This window comes from Nematolebias whitei, chromosome 11 (assembly GCF_014905685.2).
Source record: "Nematolebias whitei isolate Nwh7 chromosome 11, NemWhi1, whole genome shotgun sequence".
In the NCBI taxonomy this organism is placed as follows: Eukaryota; Metazoa; Chordata; class Actinopteri; order Cyprinodontiformes; family Rivulidae; genus Nematolebias; species Nematolebias whitei.
Genome location: NC_056508.1, coordinates 35002539 through 35013756, shown reverse-complemented (window position 1 = coordinate 35013756; position 11218 = coordinate 35002539). Strand labels below are relative to the sequence as shown.

At 39.9% G+C, this 11218-nt stretch overlaps 1 protein-coding gene across 1 annotated transcript in view; it reads left to right on the top strand.

Moving 5' to 3' along the window:
• The first annotated feature begins 1699 nt into the window (after nucleotides 1-1699).
• LOC119417292 (semaphorin-3A) overlaps nucleotides 1700-11218 on the top strand; it is a 23193-nt gene continuing 13674 nt past the window's right edge. Inside the window, exon 1 of the mRNA XM_037684501.1 lies at nucleotides 1700-1929. Coding sequence (XP_037540429.1) covers nucleotides 1700-1929 — 230 coding nt within the window. The remainder of the gene's footprint in view (nucleotides 1930-11218) is intronic.

Below are 11218 nucleotides of genomic sequence, written 5' to 3'. Positions count from 1 at the left end.
ATTGTTTCCTTGTTTTTATGTTCCTGGCCCTGATAAAGTCCCCTTTATATTTGCTTTTGCAACATTCATACCCCCCCCCCCCCAAAAAAAAAATCTTGCCATGACCTTCTGATGTGATTATTTATTCTAGTTATAATATTTACCCTCTTTTATAGAAGATTATATTTTTGTAACGTTTTTCTTTTGTATTATTTCATGGTAAACGCTTTCCGTAAACTTAAGAACAATTTTAGGTCAGCAGGCAGTGGCTCAAACACCAGTGCTGCCATGAGGTTGGGATATGGAACATGAGTGGGCCTCTAATTCTTTCCACAATTGAGTCTGACAAAAAGCAGATGCACTCACTTCAGTCTTCAGGTTGTTTGACGACCAACTGGAGAAACAAATATGCATGTTGGCCTGGTTTCTTTCTCCAAAAATAGAAATAAAAAGCATGAATGAAGGTAATAATTTGAGAGATAAATTGTTTACATTAATTTCCTCTAAAATTATTTTAGCCAGACACTGGTTAAATAAATCTGTTTTTCTATTTAAAAATGTTCAGTCAGTCCAACCATCAACCATACTGCAGGTTTTGGGGTCTTTTCACGTGTTCAGATGTTAACACACCTTGGTTTCTGACGGATTATCTCACCCGGTAAAGTCTTTTTAAACCAAGCTGTGTTGATTTTCTATCCCTCTCTCTCTCTTTCTCTCTCTCTCTCTCTCTCAAGTCTGGCTGTTTTGCAGGGACTGTGTTGAGTTAAATTCTAAAGATTGTCCTCTTGTGAATGCTATATACATCCATCCATCATCTTTTACCCTCTTCTTCCATTTTGGGTTACAGGGGTCCCTGGTGCCCATGTCCAGCAATCACTGTGTGAGGGGCAGAGTACACCCTGGACAGGTCTCCAGTCCATCACAGGGACACATAGAGACAAACAAACATTCACTCTCTCACTCACACCTGGAGACAATTTAGAGATACCAATCAGCCTAACATGCATGTTTTTGCTCTGTAGGAGGAAACTGGAGTACCCGGAGAAAACTCACACATGCATGGAGAGAACATGCAAACTCCTTCCAGAAAGCCTCCTGGCTGGGATTTGATCCAGGGACCTTCTTGCTAAGAGGCAACAGCTCTACCAACTGAGCCACCGTGCTGCCTCAGCAAAATTACATTAAACTTTATTTTTTTCAAAGAATTTTTTTCTTGTCTTTTCCCATCAGAGCAGCTTTTTTAGCAGGATTATCTGTCAAGTCAGTAATGTTGCCCCTTGTTGGAAAAACCCACTGAGAAGGCACATTTGAACCAAAACCAGACATGTTGGTAGATGATGCTGCCATTTTGGGAAAAAAATAAGTTATTTTAGAAAGTTCCTAAAGAGGTATTTTTAATAAAACTACTTTAAACCATCACACATACACTAACAAATGTACAGAAGCAGCAGAGATCTGTTCAGATACTTGTGTGAAACCCATCTTTGTGAGATGACCCTAATTGCAGATGTAATCTGTTAGAATGTGATGGTGTTAAAATGCCCCACCAACTAGAAATCCACAATTTGTCCTCTCTGTCAAGACCGGGTTTTGGATTCAAATAAGCCAAACACAACAAACAGTTTTTATTTATTTGGCTGCAGGATGGAGGAGTCAGGATCAGCAGTGTTAACAGGTCCTCACAGGCCAGAGGAGAGAGTCGCCTATCAGCGTGGCAGTGATGACGTCACTGGCGGAGCAGCTGCAGTACAAGGTTCGTGGGGGGCAAATCCAGAAGCAGGCTCCAGAAAACGTAGCAGAGGTCACTCACGGAGAAACAGACAGCAGCAACCAGAGCCAGGTCGTAATCCGTAATTGTAGTCGTGGAGGGAAAGCAGAGTCATTTACTGGTCTGATAAGCAGTCAAAATCCCAAGAGCGACGGGCAAGGCGAGAAAACCGTGGTACAGGCGTGAGGTTGAGATAAGGCGAAGCAAACAAGACTGTGGCATGAAACTATGGATGGCTTGATATCGGGACCATGGAAGTTTTATTAATTCGGCCCTGGTGGGTTGTGGACATGGAGCTTATAAAGGGCAGAAAACAGGTGGCTGGCATGAACGCTGATTGCAGAGGGGACGTGGTGCTGAATGAATGGAGCAGGGTGAAGTGAGCAGAAAGAACTTGGTGGGATAAACAAAGCATGAAGGCAGGAGTTCTGGCAGGACAGGGCAGAACCGAGGCATAGGTGAACAGGTGCATGGAATGAATGTGGATTATTGTGGAGAAAACAAGGGAGGTGTGGCATGGAGTGAAAGGAGCAGGCTTGAGCTGAAGGATGGGTGATAGGCAACACTAAGCATGGAAACAGAAACTGTGGCAGGAGTGAGCAAAAATGTGGCATGTCATGAAAGGGCAGAGGCGTGAGCAGATGGGGGGCCATTGGGGGCCGCTGATCATGACACTCTCAACAATTTTAGCAAAACCTATTATAGCATTCTTTATTTAGTTGTTTCGACCTTCCAGATTTTTCTTTCTTCATTGGTTGATAAATATTCTGCAGGACATTTTATATTAATCTGTGACCAATATAAATTTGAATGTTAAATTTAACAATTCCAAAATGGGCTTTTGTTACTAAATTTTATGATGTGTCCAGACTTACATCTGAACGAACATTATCTAAGACTGGAAATTATATTTGTTGCTGTTTCTTCAAAAAGTTGTTTGATTCACTCTTCACCATTATGTTTTTACTTTAGTCCACATGTGTCAAACTTAAGGCCAAACGTGGCCCTCGCTGACATTTTATCTGGCCCCCAAGATGATATGTTAAATGTAAAATACTTTTTTCACTTGCAAATTTTCAGTAATCTTTGCTTATGATGTTAAAAGTGCAACAGAGAACGTCAAATGAGGCCAATCAAACTCTTTGTGAGGAACCTGTGACTAAAAAAAAGATGTTGGGTATGTAACTTGAGTTAATGTAGATTCTGAAACTGGTCCTTAGTTTGAAAAAGGTTTTAATTTTGGCCCCCTTTTGTAAGTGAGTTTGACACCCCTGCTTTAGTCAGTCATTTTGCATTGATGGTTTTTGTTTATGGAAATATAGTTTTCTTTGAGCCTGAATGAAAATGTTCCAGAATCCATAACGTTTAGATGTACTTCCAACTACTATGAACATAACACATCTGTGTCTTTTCTGTCTTCACCGCCAGCCTTCATCCACCGTATTTATTTACTTTTGTTTTAGTTTTGTGGGATTTTCTGCGTCTGTCAGGTTGTTTTCATAGTTAACCCGGTTAACCTGCTGAATCAGTGAAGAAAAATAAAGCTATGACTTCACTCCTGCCTCTCTCTGCTCTATTTGGTTTTCTATGTTTTCCTTCTTCAAGGCCCAGAGTTCTCCACCTCAGGCATTTGTGACCATTTTATGATTTTATTTTTGCCAAATTCTCATATTTTACTTGCAACAATCCACATCGTGAGTTCTCTCATGACCCGTCCATCATTCTCCACAACTTTGTTCTCTGTAACCTTCACTGAAATCCCCACCCATGGCTAAAGCAGATGTGTGCCTGCTCTGCTCATTAACTTGATCTCCTGTAAATTTCCCCCCAATTTTTCTGCCATACTCCTGTTGAGCAGCTTAGCTGACTCTAACTTCTTGAGGGTGGGGATTATACGATTTCTTGTTTTATTAAATTAAAGACAATTCTGTACAATTGGTGCCCAAGACATTCATAACAAACAAACTCACAGGATCAAGTAAAAAATGAGTGGATGGATCAAAATTGCAAGTTTTTCTGTTAGCTGTGTATTGTTAAAAAAAAAAAAAAAATTAAATTAGGTCTGTGCAAATAATAATTGTCCCATGCTGATATAAAACTATATCAAGCACAATTTCTAAATTCACAAACTTCAAAAACTTCCCCAGAACTATGGCTGAATGAATTTTTGTATAAAAACCATTTAAATTTTGGATGTAATGAGGCATCCCTAGATTTTACTTTAACAATTTTTAAACAAAAGCACATGTATTTCTTGAGGTTAGACATTATTTTGACCTGACTGTTGTGTGACAGCTCTTTGTGGAGCTGCCACCTCTCACTGAGCACGTTGCCAGTTCAAATCCAGTCCTTTCTGGGTGGAGTTTGCATGTTCTCTCCGGGTACTCCGGTTTCCTCAAAAACATGCATGTTAGACTGATGGGTAACTCTAAATTGTCCCTAGGTGTGTGTGAGAGAGTGAATGGTTGTCTCATTTGTCTCAGTTTGTCCCTGTGATGGACTGGAGACCTGTCCTGGGTGTCCCTCACCTCTCGCACAGTGACTGCTGGATATGGGCACCAGTGACCCCCATGACCCAAAAAGGAAGAAATTGGTAAAGATAATGGATGGATGCTGTGTGACATGAGCACTTGAACACAGATTTGAGTCTATTTGGACAGATTTCTGTAAATGGTTACTGAATATTTTATGTCATAAATGTTTATTCATGCATGTGTTTTAAGAAAAAGGTTAGGTGACTTTTTGCAAAACTCTGAGCTGATACACAAATTCTTCCATCTTTTTCTTGCATATGAAGTTTTAACCTTTAATATTTTTGTCAATGCTTTCGTTTCACGCTGATTTCACCGTTAATGGTTTCCTGTATTTGCTCGTTTATCACGCCTCATATTTACTCCATGAGCTCTTGCAAAGAGAGATCATCAAACTGCACAGATCAGCAGCTTTAGACGTTTATTTTTCAGTCTTGTTCTACATCTAAAGCAAAGGTTGTTTGTGCAGCAAACATGAAACAATGATTACATTACAGAAGTTACACCTTTTTAAATCCATACATGAGGTTCTATTCATAGTGCAATTTTAAACTAAACATCTCACCATTTCATGTGATTGTCAGGATCTATGTTTTGGTAACTTTTGTCTTTCTTGTTTGTTTATTCCTTTTCAGTTTTTGTTTATTTTCTGTGCTGAGGTCTTTGTGTTTTGTTCTGTTCCTCAGTTTTTCTGTGCCATCAGTTCATTTTCAAAGAACTTTTCCTCAGTCAGTTTCTGCTCCTCAGCTTTTGCCCCGCCCACTCTCACCTGTTGTCATTTTGCCCAGGTGTCTCCACTCCATATCATCAGTCCCTGTCCATAAATTTCCATAAAGCGTTCTCCTCAGTCAGTCTGGACTTGTTTGTGCGATGTCCAACTAGCCTCCGTGTCATATTGCATTTTAATTATTTGTAGTTTTTTTTGTTACCATGTCAGCTTTTTGTTTTGTTCTGTTTACTTTTAAGTTCTTACTCAAGCTTCTGGTGTCAGTTTTCAACCCTGGGTCCAACCTCTTCAAGCTATCATTGAAAATGTGTATACGAGAAATAATAAGAAAAGGAAAGCTGTGTACGGTTTTACAATAAATAGATAGTGTTTTGGTAACACGAGATGGGGGTGGGGGGAAGACTTCTTTGCCTCGTATTCCATCTTGACTAGAGAACCACAGTGAAGAGACAAAAGCATGACCTGTGAAAAGCTTCTTGCTCATTCAAACTTTATCCATTGCAACGTGTCTGAAACGACCTGTGCCGGTGTTGAAGTTCAGCCCTCTCTGACCACACACTGTTGTGTCTGAGGTCCAAAATACAATTTAAAAAAATGTAGCATTCCTTGAGCAAATGATGCACCCATGTTTTATGCACACACTGATCTTTCATATCTTAGTTTGAGTCTAAGCTCACAGCTGATCTGGTCAAATATTGAGATGTCACATTCAGAGTATGTGATGTGACCATGAACTATTGTATCAAAACTTTTGCTGTAAATTTTACTAAACTGTAACCATTTCTATTGAATCCAGTAGTTGAGATATTTTGCTGACAGGCACACAAACACACTCAGACATGGGTAAAACCATTATCGCTTTGCCTTTCGCTAATGGGTTGTAATAGTGTGTGTGTGTGTGTGTGTGGGGTGTATGTGTGTGTGTGTGTGTGTATATATATATATATATATATATATATATATATAATGTACTTTTCAACAAATTGACCATTAATACATCTTTGTTAAATACTGTAAACAGCAAATATCTACATTACAATAAATGTTTAAATCTTTAAAAAATCTTTTTTTTGTTGTTTTTAAAATACAATTTTGTATCTTTTGGCAGGTGTGCATTCAGACATATTTCTGAATGTAAACAGGATAACGACATCCAGGATACATTCAAAAATGGTCAAAATTCCACTCAATGTTCCGTTTTAAAGTATTTTTACTTATTTATTTTTGCCAACTCGAGACCGGTTGGCTTGACAGACTCAGTGCAGTGTGAATGCAAAACGCACCAGCTGAAATGTAAACAAATGTTCTGAATATTGGTCCCCAACCGAACCGAGTCTACCGGACGATCAGGTGTGAAAACAACCTTAGTTACTTTCAGCTGGAACAGGAACAGCTACAGTGACATTAACTTTTGTACTCGAGCGGTTGTTTATTTTCACTTATGGGTAACCTCAGAGATGGGAACAATTCATTCCAGGTCAACAAAAGCATCCATTTTATTTCAGATGTGTGATTTGTCCAGATGTGTGGTCTCTGGGTCTTCGTCGTCCTCATCCTCCTGCTGTGGTGCTCACTGGGGGAGGTTTGACCCTGAGTTTTTGTTCTCTGCCCTGAAGCATGTCTCCTGCTGCTCCTTTATCACACATTGTTTCCCTCTGCTGTCGCTGCTATCACCTCTTCACTCTCCCTTTTTTCTGTATCACTCTTCAGGCTGGCGTTCTGCACCGCTGCACTTCCTCTCCAAACAAACTGTTTTCTCTCTCTCATCCTTTCTGCAGACGTTTCTCCTGTTGTTGGTATACGCTCAACACGCTGACTGTGTGTGAGCAGTGAACCACAAATGGCTCACAATAAGTCAAATCAAGAAAAATAATAGACTGGAGCTCAATCAGAACACCTGCTTTCATTCATGCTTGTTAGAGAAGGGAAGGGAAAAACACCACGGCTTTATTCTTCTTTTTGTTTTGTTTTTTCACGGACTACGTAGTTTTTTAATCAATTTTCAGAACTTAACACTCACTTTCAAAGCCTTGATAGATCTTCCTCCAAAAGACTTCTGACATATCGATCTGGTACAGTATGACGCCGGCCAATCATTGAGTTCTGCTGATCACTCTGTTGGTTCCTCGGGTCAGTTTGTGGCCCTGGGGAGGATTAGGTGTTTTGCTCTTGGAGCCCCATATATCGAACTCCTGACCTTTTTTGACCTCAGGTACAATAACGTCCAGTACAAATTCTTCCCTTATTGCTCCCACCACTGGGTCCTGTACCTGAGTTTTCTATGACAAATACAGAACGGGGAATCATTTTGTAGCTATAGAAATAAAACGGCCCCTGAAGAAGCCAGCTGAAGATTAAGATGAGCACTATCTGAAAAAAATAAAAATAAAAATCTGAGTATGTGGACAAAATGAGGGACTGGGCTTGGGTTTGTATTATAGCTGTAATTGATTAAATTCTTATCAGATTAATCACATGCTGGGGCTGTGATTAATCATTATGCTTAACTTTGTAAGCTTCAAATGTAAATATGCAGGTTTTCATAAAATGTTGAAGAAAATGTTTTATTGTCTCAAACCAAAGAGTTTTCCAGGTTTTCATACTCAACAAGGTTTACAGGAGTCATTTTGTATCAAACATTAATTTATAAATGTTGACTCAAATGTCTCATTAAGTGTCATCTATGCGATGGTGCAACGTTCCCTCTAATTTTTCATGTGTCTGGGCAAACACACAAGCTCCCTGAGCATCCCTCTGCATCTTCTGTCCTCACTCCATCTACATCCATGTCCTCTCTCCATATATCTCTTCTTTGGACGTCCTTTGTCTTTTTCCTGACCGTTGCATTTCTAACATCCTTGTACCAATAACTGCCCCTTCTCTCGACATGTCCAAACCATCTCAGTCTGGCTTCTCTAACTTTATTTCCCAGTTGTTCAGCCTGTGCTGTACCTCTGATCTCTTATCCATCCTTGTCACTTCTTAAGAAGAACCTAAACATTTTCATTTCTGCCACTTCTAGTTCTTTCTCTGGTCTTTTTTGTCAATGCCACTGTCTCCAGACCATAAAACATAGCTGGTCTCACCACTGTAAACTTTTTTCCTTTGATCATCCAAATATACACCGAGCACTACTGTTTGCCAACACTTAGCATGATAAAAATGGCTACAAGTTGTGGGATTAGTTTACTTACTGCCTTTGTTTGACGTTGTACAACCGTAAACTTCTGTGATAAATCACCGGCGACCCCCGTGACCCAAAATGGAATAAGCAGGTAAAGAAAATGGATGGATGGATGGAATGTGGAGTAAGTGAAAGAAGTGGGGCAGCTGATTCATGAGAAATTTTTGTCTGCTCCCTTCTTCAGGGGTCGCTATTGTGAACTAAGTTGCACAAAGACGTGGCGATTGTTTTTACGCCGGATGCCCTTCCTGACTCAACCACAGACCACTGAGCTGCTACAGCCTTCTATATGGAGCAGAAAGTTGCCATGGGGTGCCCGGGGGAGCAGATGGTGGGAGTTGAGAGCCTTGCTCAGGGGCCCGGGGTGGGGCAAATGAGGGTGGAAGCAGGTGTGGGTGTTTCACCTTTCCCACCCACATTTTGATGTTGTCGGTACGGGGAGTTGAACCCATGACCTTTTGATCACAGGTCCACCTTCTCTAACCTCTGTGCCACCACTCCCGTTAAGAAAATGATTCATGAAAAAATGGAACAGAAAGGTGTGCTTTTTTTTTTTTTTTTTTAATATATGTCAAATACAAAGCATCATGAAGCTCACTAAATTTCAGTCAGAACAAATTCAACTCAACTGTTTGACACATTCAAGCTTCTTTATACTGAAGACGCTTCTGCAGGCATACATACATTGTAGCGTCTGTATGTGTTTGAACATGCAGGAGCACAGCTGTACCTATAAAAGCATACTTCTGGTCCGTTCTGCCCTTTTTTAGTGACTCCATAGAAGCAGTCTTCTCCATTCTTGACTTCTTCTCATTCTTCTTTTTTTTTACTTAGAAACTAGAAACCAGAGACACTCCATTGAGTGGAAATGGATTCAGTGTTTTGACAATAGATCCAAATCAGCCTGAGAGTTTAAAGGAAGGTTACAAAATGTTCTCAAATTTCTAATGCAAAAGGGGAAAAAGTTGGCTGCTGCTTCTGAAATGTCATGGTTCAATGAAAACAATGCAGTGGCACAAAAAACGCATTAATTATATTTCCTGGCAGTTAGGTGATTTGAATGTATAATTTTTCAGAAGTGTGTTGTGCAGCTTTGACATTTTTTTTGGAATTATTTGTTGGCATTTGTTTTATTTTGTTGTTTGCAAATATAAATATTAGAAAACTTACACCTATTACAGTTGACATTCATAGGCTTGTAAAAATGCAGACATTTACCATAGTTTTATTACTTAAGTTTTTTTACTTAAAAAATGGCAACTTTAATACACTTTTCTAATCAGAGGTTTAAAATATGCATCATATGACTTATGTTTCTGTTTTTATTAAGCCAAATGTACAGTTTGTAAATTATTTACAGGTAAATATTCTTTTTTTTAATTTACATACATACATACATACATACATACATACATACATACATACATAAGGGAAAAATCTGTTGTTTCCAAATTTCATGGCATCAACAAATCCCAAAAAAGTTGGGACAAGTCCATTTTTACCACTGTGTGGCATCCCCCCCTTCTTCTTACAACACTCAACAGACATCTGGGGACAGAGGAGACCAGTTTCTCAAGTTAAGAAATAGGAATGCTCTTCCATTCATGTCTAATACAGGCCTCTAACTGTTCAATCGTCTTGGGGCTTCTTTGTCGCACCTTCCTCTTTATGATGCACCAAATGTTCTCTATAGGTGAAAGATCTGGACTGCAGGCTGGCCATTTCAGTACCCGGATCCTTCTCCTACGTAGCCATGATGTTGTGATTGCTGCAGAATGTGGTCTGGCATTAGCGTGTTGAAAAATGCAGGGTCTTCCATGAAAGAGATGACGTCTAGATGGGAGCATATGTTGTTCTAGAACCTGAACATAGTTCTCTGCATTAATGGTGCCTTTCCAGACATGCAAGCTGCCCATGCCACAAGCGCTCATGCAATTCCATACCATCAGTGATGGAGGCTTCTGAACGGAGCGTTGACTTGGGCTATCCTTGTCCTCTCTGGTCCAGATGACATGGCGTCCCAGTGTTCCATAAAGAACTTCAAATCGTGACTCATCTGACCACAGAACAGTCTTCCATTTAGCCACACTCAATTTTAAATGACCCCTGGCCCAGTGCAAACATCTGAGCTTGTGGAGCTTGCTTAGAAATAGCTTCCTCTTTGCACTGTAGAGTTTCAGCTGGTAATGGCGGATGGCACTGTGGATTGTGTTCACTGACAATGCTTTCTGGAAGTATTCCTGTGCCCATTCTGTTATTTCCTTGACAGTGGCATTCATGTTTGAGGTGCATTGACGTTTAAGGGCCCGGAGATCACGAGCATCCAGTAGAGTTTTACGGCCTTGACCCTTACGCACAGCGATTATTCCAGATTCTCTGAATCTTTTGATGATGTTATGCACGGTTGATGATGATAACTTAAAAGTCTGCTGCACTATTGCTGCACTATCTTTCTGCGCAACAATGGTGGAATTGGTGATCCTCTTACCATCTTGGCTTCTGAGAGACACTGACACTCTGAGAAGCTCTTTTTATACCCAATCATGTTGTCAATTGACTTAATTAGTGTTAATTGGTCTTCCAGCTGTTCATTATATGCTCAATTTCCTTTAACCAGCCACTTATTGCTACTTGTCCCAACTTTTTTGGAATCCGGTTTACAGACAGACAGACAGACAGGTAAAATTATGCATCAAAAAGTTTCCATAATTTTCTCAAATACACTAAGCTGACAAAAGTTCTTAGTTTATAATAAAGCAGTCAATAGCAACTTTTTTACACAAGGTCAAAAAAAAAAAAAGAAAATTTATACGTGTAATTGAAGTGGAACACTGACTCAGAAGCAGTCCATTAGGTGTTGAAAGGACTGGGCTGTTTAATCTGTACAAGTTTGGACCTGTTTGACCAAGAGGAAGAGGATAAGGATGAAGGAAAGGGCTGCAGTTACCTGTGAGCTCATCGTGCCTGCAGGCAGCGAGGTCCAAATCTACTATGGATGTGGGTGAACAGACAGCAAGTAATGGAGATGG